Here is a 14,364-nt window from a genome sequence, read left to right on the forward strand (position 1 = left end):
AAGCACCCCACGATCCCCACCCCCTCTCACCACCGCGCTCTCTCTCCCCACTGGCCAGCGGTCTCTCCTTCACTCTACATGGCTGCAGGCCTATGCCACCCAGGGTCTCCACCCCATTCCCAGGCATTTTCTCACCGCAATGGCCCCCTCACTCAGGTGGCCGACCATGGCTCCGACACGCTAACTCCCGCGCTCGAGCTCTGGCACCTCCCCAGCTTCACTACCGGGGTCCCGCGGGCTGCTCTGCTATTGGCCAGAGCAGCTGTGCGCGCCTCCCCGCCCCTCCTACGTGCGCGCGCCACAGGGGCGGGCCTACGCGTCGAGAAGCCCCATCATTGGTCGAGGGAACGGCAGGAGGCCCACGTGACTCGCCTGGGGCCGTGGTGGCGGGACGGCGGGGACGGAGAGGCGGGACTCCGGAGCGGCCGCCTGCTGTACGCCGTGGGTTCCGGCCTAGGCCTGTGTCGGTTGGGTAGAATGTTAACCCCGAGGGCAGTCGGCGCTGTTTCCTGTAACTCTGCTAAATGTAATCAGAGCAGTGACCTGGTTCCTTAAGCAACCCACTGCAGGCCTTCCGTTAGCCCGGCCAGGCCCTAACCTGGCCGCTGTGGGTCTTCGGAAGGTAAATATGACCGGGCCCTTGTGCTCAGACGAAAGCCACAGTCCGTCCCGGGAGTTTCAGCGGTGAGGATCCCAAACTAGGTAAACGTGAGGGGGACCCCACGTGTGGTGGAATCACGGACGGAAAATCAAAGGAAGCTTCCCCGAGGAGGTGCAATTTGAATTGCGTCGAATATGTGTGGGAATTTTCTAGGCAGACTGCAAGTGAGGGAAGGAATGTTCCTGGAAGTCCGTGGCCCCGCGCCGACGGCTCCCGCCTCTCATCCTAGCTACTCAGGAGGCTGAGATGTGAGGATCCCGGTTCAAAACCAGCCCGGGCACGAAAGTCTGTGAGACTTGCCTCCAAATCAATCACAGAAAAAGCCGTACATGGAGCTGTTGTTTAAGTGCTAACGCGCTCTCCTTGAGTGGAAAGGAGTCCAGGGACAATGCCCAGGACCAGAGTTCGAGCCCCAGGGCCAGCAAAAAAAAAGAAATCGTGAGGCAGGTTGGGGATAACATTGAAAAACTCAGTATGAGAGGGTACTGAGAAATGAGAGACAAGAAATGAGAGGTGAGCAACCGATGTGGTCTCAAGGCTTTATTGGGGGATCGATCTGCTGGCCTGCTCCAAGCGGGAATGGAGACAGCAGCCGTGGACAGGTGTGGGCAGGATTTAAGCAGAATTTTAGGGGATAGGTACATGGGTCACTTTCAGCGGACTGTGGGGGCAGAGTCAGTTCCAAAGAGGTGTTACATGGGCTACGAGAATAGGGGAGAGATCTCCTTCTGACTGTTGCAACTGAGGCCGGAATATGTATATCACACTTGGGAAACAGCACAGCATTGGGGAAATAGAAATTTACAGATTTTTGTAAACAGGTAAGGGATACACAGGGCAGAGACTTTCAGAATCAGCAAACTGACTTTCAAAACCTTAGAGAAAGAAAATAAAGCTTGGCACGGTGGGTCATGCCTGTAATCCCAGCTACTTAGGAGGCTGAGATCTGAGGATCGAGATTCAAAGTCAGCCCAAGCACATAAAGTCCACAAGATTTATCTCCAATTAACCAGAAAACTGGAAGTGGCACCGTGACTCTAGTGGTAGAGTGCTAGCGTTGACTGTGCAGGGACAGAGCCCAGGCTCAGATTCAAGCCCCAAGACCACCAAAAAAAAAAAAAAAAGAAAGAAAGAAAGAAATAATAGAAAGCAAGGGACAAGTTTATCCTGGGGCTGCTGTTATTTGCTAGGAAGAGATTTAATAAAGTTAAGATGGGGTACTGAGACCCTGGACACTAATAGGATACTCTAGAAAGAATGCCAGACAAGAGCTCAAGAGCTGGGAATGTCTTGAACTGAAACAATGACTTGAAGATTGAAGCAGAAAACTTAGCTAAGATGGAAATATTTAACTTAATAGTTGCTAGGGGCTGGGAGTTTGGCCTCATGGTAGAGTGCTTGCCTAGCATGCATAAAGACCCAGATTCAATTTTGAGGTACCACATACACAGAAGTGGTGCTGTGGCTCAGGTGGTAGAGAAAGCCCATGCTCAGGCCATGAGTTCAAGCCCCAGGACTGGCAAAAAAAAAAAAAAAAGTTGTTGGAGTGGGGGCTGGAGTTGTAGCTAAAATACTTGCTTATTAAGTGAAAAATCCCTGATTTCAAAAATATAATAAATGAGCCAGGCAGTGGTGGCTCACATATGTAATCCTAGCTAGTCTGGAGGTTGAAATCTCAGGATCAAGGTTCAAAGCCAGTCTGGGCATAAAAGTCTGTGAGACTCTATCTCCAATTAACCAATACAGCTGTAGTGCTAGCCTTTAGCAAAAAAGCTCAGGGACAACACCCAGGCCCTGAGTTCAAGCCCCAGAAATGTCACACAACAATAAAATCAAGAATGTTTTGAGTAGGGAAGATGAAGGTCTAAAAGGACTGGAATGGAACTGTAAGCTGTCTCTCACTGGCTAGCATTCTACCAACATGCCTTCAGTCCCTGTAACATGATTTGTAATCTGGTTCCTGTTTAAGCACCAACCTAAGTTGATTTCTGAAACAAAGGTTTTCAATACATACTTCAGAATGACTGCATGTTGACTGTATTCATCTGACAGTCTACATCCTTCTTTAGCATAGAATTATGCTAATACCACAAGAATCCATTTTGTTGCATCATGCTTGCTTAGTTGAGATCTTGATTTTGTAAAATTATGTATTTGTGAAAATCTGAATTTCTATTTTTTTTACTTTGTAGATCTAAAGTGTCATGGATCTGCCTGTGGATGAATGGAAATCCTACGTACTTCAAAAGTGGTCTTTACTCCCAAAGCCTGTTCAGGTCACAATTTCTACAGCAAAGACTTTGAGTGATATCTTTCTTCATACCTCTTCCCTTCTTCAGTAAGTGAATGTGAGCTTTAACCAGGGAAATTTTGATCTGCAAAATGTTTTTTGGGGTTTTTTTTGTCATTTTCTCTGAAATAATACCTCTTGATGGAAAGGTTAATTTCAGGTACTTATATTTGAGGCATGTAACAGTTCTTGCTATCTTTTCAGGTTTTGTTTTTGTTTTGTTTTTTTTCCTAGACAGTTATAAAAGAGGTATAGATGATGTTTGCTTTTTGGTCTTCTGTGTTATATTTCAGTAATTCGGTGTCAGGCAGGAACTGTAATTCATGCCTATAATTAATTTCAGCTACTCAGGAGACAGAAACAGGATGATTTAACAACAGAGCTCTATTGATAGAGCATTAAGTTCAAGGCCCTGGGTTCAATCCCTAGTACTACCAAAACAATTTAAATAATCGGTACCTTGCTGCAGTCACAAGACTGTGAGCCTTGTTAACAGAGATTTTCTAGCTATGCACTAAAATTCGTAAGTACTTAACTTTAGAAGTATTCTTAGAAGTTATATGATCTAATCCCAGTAATGTTCAGACTCTACATGTCTTAGTGAGGAATACATTTTACATTGCAACCTAGTAGACAGGTGATAAGTTAGGCCAGAGTGGTAGGAAAGGATGGAGAGAAGCATTTCCATTCTGAGATGGGATGTACAATGTAAGAGAATGTGAATAAAAAGAGGTTTGAACCATACAAAATAAAACATGAAAGGATGGTCTCATTGTTTGGGAGAGCTGAAGGTTAGACTCAAGAGGGAAGATCAAGCCTTCATACTTGAATTTCTGGTATCAGTGGACATTCACAGGGAGATGTCTAAATGGATTCAAGAAAGACCTATGGTAGAGGCATAAATGTGGTAGTTGGGTTTGGCATTTTAAAACCATAAAAATGGAATTCATCAAGCAAGAGAGTTCATCTATTGCACTTGATATGCTTTGCTATTTTCCCTTTTACTTATCTCATTTTAAGAATGCTAATCAGAAACCGCTAAGACCCACTGATTTGTAACCTGAAGTTCGAAAAATTGTGTCAGAAATATCTAAAGCTAGTCAGGTGCTGGTGGCTCATGCCTGTAATTCTAGCTACCCAGGAGGCTGAGATCTGAGGATCACAGTTCAAAGCCAGCCAAGGCAAGAAGGTCCATGAGACTCTTATGTACAATTAACCACTAGAAAACCAGAGGTGGCGCTGTGGCTCAAGTGGTAGAGTGCTAGCCTTGAGCAATAAAAGCTCAAGGACAGTGCCCAGGTCCTGAGTTCAAGCCCCAGAACTGGCAAAAAAAAAAAAAAAAGAAAGAAAAGAAAAAGAAGTAGTAGTAGTGATGGGAGAAAATGTTTAAAGTTTTATAGGACCTGTGAATTTCCTTTACAAATTTTTTAGAAACAAGAGTGAACTGCAGATGAAACTGGATAATAGGCAGGATTTCCCCAAGAAAAATAGATAAGGTTTAATAACTGAAAAATGTTAACTAGAAAGAATCATTTGAAGCTTTGGTATACTGATAGGAACATAAAGAAGCAGATTTGCCGGGGCAAATCCTCGAGATACCTGCCTGGGCTCTCTTCCCTTTTTACTCTGTTCTCATCTGAGCTAGTCACATTCACATACATCTTGTCAGTTGCCTCTTTTTTTGTTGCTTGTGCCATTACTGTCCCTGATTTTTTTTTTCTCAAGGCTAGCATTCTACCACTTGAGCCACAGCTCCACTTTCAGCATTTTGCTGGTTAATTGGAGAGAGGAGTCTCATGGACTTTCCTGCCCAGGCTGACTTTGAACTTTGATCCTCAGATCTCAACCTCCTGAGTAGCAGGATTACAGGCATAAGCCACTGGTACCTGGCTCTTAAAACTTGTAAGTATGTGCTCTTAAATTTTTTCTTCAGCCCTGGCCTCTCTTCTGAGACTAAAATCCCTAAATCCAGCTGACTACTTACAAATCTCACAGATAATTAAGTTTCAGTATATCCAAAATCAAACATGCAATTTTGTTCTCAAAATTAGATTTCCCTCCAGTGGTCCCTTTCTCAGTGAATTACATTGCCTTATATTCAGTTCGTAAACTAGAAACCTTAGAGCCATTCTATGTTTAAAAACAAAAACTTACGAGCCTTCCTCAACCTATGTCAGATCATCTTCTGTAACCTTAGTGAATTGCACCAGCATCTGTCCGATCATTACCCAGAAACCTAGAAGTCATACCTGTTTTTCTTTTTTCCCTAACCTTCCGTATTAAATCTCAAGTCATATCTGTTGTACTACTGTAAATGCTGGCAAATAGAATTTCTTCTGGGTAGATCACAAAAGGCAATATCCCCAAGGCAACTAAAATAAATGTATACTGTAATAAACTTATTTTTTAAACCATCAGATAGCAAGGATTAGATGGACTTAAATTCCGGAGAGGAAAGACTGTTTCCTAGGTGATCATTAGCCATTTTTTTTTCCCCCTGTGGGTATTGCAGAATGAGGAATCAGGCTGGGCTCCAGCAGAGGGACCATCCCGGAAGAAAGAGAAGCTGGTTGATCTCTTCCCAGTCATTTGTGGCTGATGAGATGGATTAGAAACTAGAGGAATCCCAAACTGAATGCAAAGTCAGTTTTCTTTAATTCTCAGGAAGTGTAGGAGGCCATCAAAAAAGGCAGAATGAATTCTAAAGACCTATAATTCAGAGAAACAAGTTTCTACTAATAGAATGGACTAGAATGGACACAAATGTCAAAAGACACGGCCAGATTTTGAATGCCTGTGGAATGGTAAGCTAAAAATGTAAGCTTAAAACTTCCTACACCATACCAGGCATTGGTGGCTCACACTTGTAATCCTAGCTACTCAGGAAGCAGAGTTCAAAGCCAGCCTGGTCATGAAAGTGCTTGAGACTTTTCTACAAAAAAACCACCAAAAATCCAGAAGTGGTGCTGTGGTGCAATGTGGTAGAACACTAGTCTTGAGTTCAAGCCCAAAGACCAACCAAAAAACAAACAAAAAACTTCCTACACCAAAACTGAGACCTGCAGAAAAGACCTTCAACCCAATGAGAAACCAGATTTGCACTAAATTTCCCTCCGTCCTGCCCTTCCTTCCTTCCTTCCCTCCCTCCCTCCCTCCTTCCTTCCCTTCCTCCTTTCCTCCTTTCCTCCTTTCCTCCTTTCCTCACCTCCCTGCCTACTTCAGGCTTTCAATAGTTGCTAGAATAATAGGTATGGGCCTGCCACACCCAGCTTCCTCCTATGGAGATGGACTGCCCTCAAACTGAGATCCCCGTGATCTCAGCTTCCCAAGTAGTTAGGATTACAGTCATAAGCCACTGGCATCTGACTTCAAATCAATTCTTGATTGGATGGTGATAGGTCAACTCCTTTTCCTGTATGTCACATATAGGCAAAGAGTTATTTTCATTAAATTTGTTTGTAGACTCTGTATCTGTGCCAAAACCCAAAGGATTTTAATTATCATGATCTTACAATATCATTTTAGAACTCAGTTTCAAGTACAGAAATTCAGCTCAAATGATGAAATTTATAACCATGAAACCAAAGTGTCTAAAATCTTATATAGGTTGAGTTGTATCCACATGCTCAGATGTCAAATTCAAAATATATGTGTGTGTGTGTGTGTATATATATATATATATATATATATATATATATATATATATATATATATATACAGCTGGGATTTAGATTGGGATTGTGGTGGATTTATAGATTTATTTTGGGAGACCTGACATCTTTACAATATTAAATGTCTTCATCCAGGCAAAACGATTGTATTGCCATTTATTTAGGGCTTCTTTTATGTCCTTAAGTAAAGTTTTATAGTTTTCTTTTTAGATAGGCCTTCCACATTTCCTGCTAGATTTATTCTAACTTGTAAAGTTTTTTGTTGATATTGTCTGTGAGCCATCCCCCTCTCATTCACGTTATGTAAATGATGATTGGAGATGTAAATGAAAGGTAGAAAGTTGTTGTTGCTTTTGTGGATCATGGGGCTTGAACTCGGCTTGGGCACTGTCACTGAGCTCTTCAGTTCAAGGCTACCTTGAGCCAAGCCCTACTTCCCATTTTCTAGAGGTTAATTGGAGATAAGAATCTCGGGTCCTAGGCTGGAAGTTTGGCCTAGTGGTTAAAGTGCCTGCCTAGCATGCACGAAGACCCGGGTTTGATTCCTTGGTACCACATACATAGAAAAAATCCGGGAGTGGTGCTGAGGCTCAAGTGGTAGAGCTCTAGCCTTGAGAAAGTCAAAGGACAGTGCTCAGGCCCTGAGCTCAAGACCAGGACTGGCTAAATAAATAAATAAATAAAATCTCAGGTCCTTTTGTGCCTGGGCTGGCTTTGAACCTTGATCCTCAGATCTCAGCCTCCTGAGTAGCTAGGATTACAGGTATGAGCTACCACACCTGGGAAAGGTAGAAAGGTTTTATTTGTTTTTTATTTTATTTTATTTGGTGTGCAGGAGGGAAAGGGGGGAGCATGGAGCTTGAACTCTGGCCTGGGCACTGTCCCTGAGCTCTTCAGCTCAAGGCTACTGCCCTACCCTTGAGCCAAGCCTCACTCCCTGTTTTCTAGAGATTAATTGGAGATAAGAGTCTCAGGTCCTTTGTGCCTGGGCTGGCTATGAACCTTGATCCTCAGATCTCAGCCTCCTGAATAGCTAGGATTATAGGCATGTGGCACCGTACCCCACTTGAAAGTTTTTAATTTTTGTATAACAGACTCCCTGTTTGTACTACAACATTATTTTGTGGTTATGCCAAGCTACTTGGGAGTTTTTATTTATTTGTGTGTGTGTCAGTTGTGGGGCTTGAACTCAGCACCTGGGTTCTGGTCCTGACTTGTTTGTTCAAGGCTAGGATCCTAACACTACCTATCTATTTATCTAACTATATCTTTATTATATATCTGTAATATAACATAATACTACTAGATCATATTTCCTAATATTTTTAAGGATTTTTGTAGCTAAATTCATAAATGATATCAACCTACCTTTTGTTGTTTTTCTCTATTTGTCAACTCATGGTATCAGGGTTAGAATAGCCTTAGAATGAATCTGAGCTTCCTATCTCTGTATTTCCAAGTAATTTCTATAGTGTAAATTTACATGTATGTACATATATGTGTGCATGTGTGTAGTGTAAGTTTACTTATAAAGTGTAAAGTGTGGTAGGGAAAAAAATCCTATAACTCTATGTAGACCAGGTGCCTTATTAAGTAGAAATATTCTCCATTTATTTATTTATTTATTTATTCATTGGCCATTTCTCTGCCTTGAACTCAGGGCCTGGGTGCTGGGGGATGGGGATTTTAGACATCACTAAAAATTGAATGACACAAGTATAAAATGAGGGACTGTTCTGGATTGGAACCAGTGGAAGTGGGGGATCATGAAAAGATAGGGTAAAGGAGGTGAGTTTGAGTGAATTATTTCAGTCATATATATGAAAATAGAATAATGAAACTGGTTGAAAAATGTTTTTTAAAATCGGGATCAAGGCGGGGAGTTTGGCTTAGAGGTAGAGTGCTTGCCTAGCATGCAGGAAGACCCAGGTTCGATTCCTTGGTACCACATACATAGAAAAAAAACTGGAAGTGGTGCTGGAGCTCAATTGGTAGAGCTCTAGCCTTGAGAAAGTCCAAGGACAGTGCTCAGGCCTTGAGCTCAAGCCCAGGACTGGCAAAAAAAAAAAAAAAAAAAGTGGGGAGCCGGGAGCTGGTAGCTCATGCCTATAATCCTAGCTACTCAGGAGTCTAAGATCTAGTGATCACAATTCAGAGCTGACTAGAGCAGAAAAATCTGGGGTGTTGTGTTGTTTTTTGTTTTTTTGGTCATGGGACTTGAACTCTGGGCCTGGGCGTTGTCCCTGAGCTCTTCAGCTCAAGGCTACCACCCTACCCCTTGCACCACAGTACCACTTCTAATTTTCTGGTGGTTAGTTAGAGATAAGAGTCTCATAGACCTTAGTGCCCTGGCTGGCTTTGAACTGTGATCCTCAGATCTCAGCCTCCTGTGTAGCTAGGATTGCAGGCCTGGGGCACTAAACCTGGCTCAGGGATACTCTTATCTTCAATTAACTAGGAAAAAGTTGAAGTGGAAGAGAGACTTAATTGGCAGAGCACCAGCTATGAATTGAAAAAGCCAAGCAGGAGCATGAAGCCATAAGTTCAAGACCCAGTACCAGTGCAAATAATAATAATAATAAATAAAAAATAGATTTTGAAAATGGGAAGAGGAAATAAGACTAATAGAGAGGGTAAATTTCCTTTATATATTATATGAATTAGACTATCACAATAAAACTCTTGTATCATTAACATATACTAATAAAAAGGAAAATAGTGAAGGCTTATTTTCTTCTTATCAATTTACATTCTTTGAGGAATGTTTACCCAAAATAGTTGCCCTTCACTAATATATGAAAACCTTTTATTGATAGGAGCTCCCCCACCTTACAGCTGATAATTTATTATTTCCTAGGAAATCCTTAACTGCTTCATTATAACAATGAATTTTCAAAAGGCCATTGTTATTCTCAAAATACATAAATAAGTGAAAGACAAAGAGGAAAATTCGTCTTTACAGAAGAGTGCCAATCAATAATTTAGAAGTGGTAGAACTGGAAAATGACCATTTTGTAGCTCCCCCCAGCATATTATGTGAACCTGGCAATAGTCACCAATGAATAACCAAGCTGTTACAAGAAAGAATGTTCAGAAACTGTTCACATTGTCTTAAAGTACACCACACAGTATGGCAGAAAAGAATCAAGGAAACTAGAAGCTTCCATTTAACCAAGAGATAAAACTTACCTTCAGTAACACTAAAGCACTATGAATCTCAAAGGCATACTTAATGAAGCCAGGTGCCAGTGGCTCCCGTCTGTAATCCTAACTATTCAAGAAGCTGAGATCTGAGGATCAAGATTTAAAGCCAACTTTGGCAAGAAAGTCCATGAGCCATTTTATCACCAATTAACAAAAAAACAAAAACAAACAAACACAAGTGGAGCTGTGGTTCAAGTGTAGAGCACTAGCCTTGAGCACAAAAGCTTAGGCCCTGAGTTTAAGTATCAGGGCCCCACCTACACACACCATCTGGAGATGTGTGGGGGAAAATGTGGAAAAGTTGCAACCCCTGGTACATTGTTAATGGTAATGTGAAATGATGCAAAGTCACAGAACATAGTGTGGCTGTTGCTTGAAAGTTAAATACAAGATTAATCCGACTTCTGGGTTTATACTCCCAAGAACTGAAAATAGCATTTGAATGGACACTTCATTCTTCACACCCAACCTTCTATCTAATGTAGGCTGCAAGAGATAATTCATTGGCCAGTGAGTACAAAATTAAGGATTAAGACCCTCTTTCCTCTGGGTAGAAATCCTGGTCCATGTGTCTCAGAAACCATAGATGCTCTCCTCTGGTTGCATTATATAGTATATACAGACTACATACTCATGTGTCACATTGGAGCCTTCCTTGAAATAACTAATCTCTATGTCTGTTTCTTTGTTTTCTCCTTCTTCACAAAGACCTGAGGATGAGATGCTTTTAAAGAGACTGTCTAGAGGTTATTTTGTGGGAAAGGATCCTGAGGCTCCTTCTTTCTACAGAGAAGAAGGAAACAAAAAATTCCAGGAGAAGGATTATACAGGAGCTGCAGTACTGTACTCTAAGGTAAAAATACTTCTAGCCCTGCAGTTCAACAAGGCAGATTTCTGTAGAACACAGAGCCACATCATTAAGTTTCAATAATCAATGTTATTTCTGTGTATAATTTATGGATTGAATTTAAAAAGTAAATTGGTAGAATTCTGTTGTTGATTATATTCTGAAACAAAGAATAGTTTATATGTCCTGAATCGCATCAAGGAACTTCTATGCCCATATTTCTCCAAACACCTTGTAGCAATAAGTTTGCTAGCCTCTTGTCCTGTCTCAGCATGTGTGTCAGCTCTCACTGAATTGTTTTCCATTTTTGTCTGACTGACTGATAAGAATGATGAATAGTCCTGATTTTAGAGAATAGCTAGATTGTTTTGTTTTTGTTCTAGTCCTGGGGTTGAATTCGGGGCCTGGGCACTGTCTCAATGCTTTTTGTGCTATGCCATTTGAGCCACAGCTCCACTTCCAGCTTTTTGGTGGCTAATTAGACATGTGAGTCCCACAGAGCTCAGGTGCTGGTGATTCACACCTGTAATCCTAGCTACTCCGGAGACTGCTATCTGAGGATCATAGTTGAAAGCCAGCCAAGACAAGAAAATCCTCGAGACTCTTATCTCCGATAAACTACTTTTTTAAAAAAGGGGGCAGGGGGGCAGGAGTATGGCCTAGTTAGTAGTAGAGTGCTTGCCTAGCATGCATGAAGCCCTGGGTTCAATTCTTTGGTATTGCATACACAGAAAAAGGCAGAAGTGGTGCTGTGACTCAAGTGGTAGAGCACTAGCTTTGAGAAAGACCAAGGACAGTGCTTAGGCCCTGAGGTCAAGCCCTGGACTGGCATAAAAAAGGGCGGGGGGGAAGAATGGTGCTGTGGCACCATCCTTGAGCACAGAGGCCCAGGGACAGTGCCTAGGCACTGAATTCAAGCCCCAAGACCAGAAAAAAGTCTCATAGATTTTCTTTCCTCTTGCTGGCTTCAAACTGTAATCCTCAGGTCTCAGCCTCCTGGGTAGCTAGGATTACGAGTATAAACCACCAGAGCCCTGCAGAACACCTAGATTTTAACCAACCACAGTGTTAGCTTACAACTAAAATAACTTTCTAACTTAAGTGAAGTTAGAAAGGGAAATAAGCTAGCTGGGCATGATGGCACATGCCTGTAATCACCACTGCTCAGGAAGGAAAGATAGGGTCATGAATTTGAGGCAAGCCCAGCAAGAAGTAGCATTGAGACCATGTCAAAAAAAAATGAAAGCCAGGGGCTGGTGGCTCATGCCTGTAATTCTGGCTACTCAGGAGGCTGAGATTTGAGAATCACAGTTCAAAGCCAACCCAGGCAGAAAAGTCCCCATGAAACTCTTATCTTCAATTAACCACTCAAAAAACAGAAGTGGTGCTGTGGTTCAAGTGGTAGATTGCTTGTCATGAGCACAAAATGGCTCAGGGACAGCTCCCAGGCCCTGAGTTCAAGGCCAACAACAGACAAATAAATAAAATAAAATAATAATAGCAACAACAATAATAATAAAAGGCCAAGGAGCATAGCCCAGATGATAGAATGATTATCTAGCATGTGCAAAGTACTGGATTCAATTCTACAGCCCAATTGAGCTCCATCTTGAGTTGTGTGTGTGTGTGTGTGTGTGTGTGTGGTTTTTGGTACCAGTCCTGGAGCTTGAACTCAGGGCCTGAGAACTGGACCTGAGCTTCTTTTGCTTAAGTCTAGCACTCTACCACTTGAGCCACAGCACCACTTCCAGCTGTTTCTGTTTATATGGTGCTGAGGAATCAAACCCAGGGCTTTGTACATCCTAGGCAAGCACTCTACTGCTAAGCCACATTCCCAGCACCTTGAACTCCGTCTTGAAGGTTGTCATCAAACATCCTCATATTTGTGGTTCTCAACAAATACTTGCAATTACTCTGACCACCACCAACTTCGATTTTGAGGAAGAATCATGGCTTTTACAATCTGACAATGTTATGCTTATTGGTCTGCTTCCATTGTAGAAACTGGCACAAGATCTCCTGGAAAAAATCTTTCCATAGCTTTTTAAGAGATTTATATGGGCTTAAGGTATAAATATTTTAATCCCTTGAATCCTATTCATATTAAAAGAATGAATGTAGGGGCTGGGAGTTTTTGGCCTAGTGGTAGAGTGCTTGCCTAGCATGCATAAAGACCAGGGTTCGATTCTTCAGTACCACAAACATAGTAAAAAGCTGGAAGTGGTGCTGAGGCTCAAGTGGTAGAGCTCTAGCCTTGAGAAAGTCCAAGGACAGTGCTCAGGCCCTGAGCTCAAGCCCAGGACTGGCAAAAAAAAAACTAAACACAACAACAACAAAAAGAATGAATGTAAGTGCCAAGGGAGTAGTCCAGTGCTAGAGTGCTTTCCTGGCATACATGAGGTCCTAGGTTTGATCTCCATTGTTGAAGAAAATGAATAAATTTAGGACGGGAGGCATGACTTATGGTCTAACACTTGCCTAAGTAAACACAAGGCCAAATATCAGTACTACCATACATTTACAAAAATCTATTGGAAGCTAGGCACAGTAGTTCATGTCTGTAATCCTAGCTACTCAGGATGCTGAGATCCGAGGATCATGATTCACAGCCAGCCTGTGGAATCCATGAAATTCTTACCTCCAATTAATCACCAGAAAACTGGAAGTGGCACTGTGGTTCAAAGGGTAGAGTGGTAGCTTTAAGCTGAGGAGCTCAGGGACAATGCCCAGGCCCAGAGTTCAAGCCCCACGACCGACAAAAAAAAAAAAAAAAGCTATTGGAAGCCATGAATCAGTGGCTCGCATCTGTAATCCTAGCAACTCAGTAAGCTAAGATTTAAAGATTTGGAGCCAACTCAAGCAGACAAATCCAAAAGACTTTGATCCTGGGCCTTGGGCCTACGCACTGTCTCTGAGCATTTTTTGCTCCAGGCTAATGCTCTACTACTTGAGCCTGACCTCTAATTTAGGCTTTTTGTTGGTTAATTGGAAGTAAGTGTCTCACTGATTTCCCTTCCCTGGACTGGCTTTGAACTGCAATGCTGAGATCTTCGCCTCCTGAATAATAACTACAAGCGTGATCCACTGACAGGCAGTCTTAAGAGACTCTTGATATCTTCAATTAACCAGCAAAAAACGAACTTGGCGGCATAACTCAAGTGATAGAACAGTTACCTTACAAACACAAACCCTGAGTTTGAATACCAATACCACCCAAAATAGTATTATTTTGAAGAGTGTATTCTGAATCTTTAACAAGCCCACACTCGAGATTTGAAATTAATTTTCCAGAAACTGTCAGACCTATAATAAGAATGTCTACAGCTGATAATAGCCCTGCTTTGTAGTGGTATAAAAGTATTGAGTGGACTAATATAAGTATTAGTGATTGCTGAAGGATTAAAATCCATTAGATATAACGATCCAGTGATAAATGGCTTAATAGTTCTTTTTGGAGCTAATCTCTTAAACTCTATACGTGTTCATTATAAATGTGAGCACATGGAAAGTTGTTTAAGGAAAACAGGTAAAGTACAAAGTGAAATCAGACCAAAAAAAGTAAGGTTTTTCCCTGTATGTGGTAAGAGATGCACTTCTATGAAGCTGGTATTTCAGTGATTATGATACTTTGCAATTTTATAGAGAGCTGCTATTTTCTTTTTTTAAAAAATCATACTTGTTTTTTTCTCTG

General features: G+C 41.8%; 1 protein-coding gene across 5 annotated transcripts in view; it reads left to right on the forward strand.

The window, feature by feature from the left end:
* Nucleotides 1–455: 455 nt before the first annotated feature.
* The window catches only part of Smyd4 (SET and MYND domain containing 4), a 41,813-nt gene continuing 27,904 nt past the window's right edge, over nt 456–14,364 (forward strand). For 2 of the 5 annotated variants that reach the window (XM_090350437.1, XM_090350442.1), the window contains exons 1-3: nt 456–702; nt 2,854–2,999; nt 10,535–10,679. In XM_090350437.1, coding sequence (XP_090206563.1) covers nt 2,866–2,999; nt 10,535–10,679 — 279 coding nt within the window. In that variant the 5' untranslated portion in view covers nt 456–702; nt 2,854–2,865. Of the gene's footprint in view, nt 703–2,853; nt 3,000–4,790; nt 4,854–10,534; nt 10,680–14,364 lie in introns of those variants that run through there. The other 3 variants (XM_090350440.1, XM_090350438.1, XM_090350441.1) reach the window with 3 other exon arrangements.

The sequence above is a fragment of the Megascapheus bottae genome, chromosome 17, assembly GCF_031878675.1.
Source record: "Megascapheus bottae isolate mThoBot1 chromosome 17, mThoBot2.hap1, whole genome shotgun sequence".
NCBI lineage: Eukaryota > Metazoa > Chordata > Mammalia > Rodentia > Geomyidae > Megascapheus > Megascapheus bottae.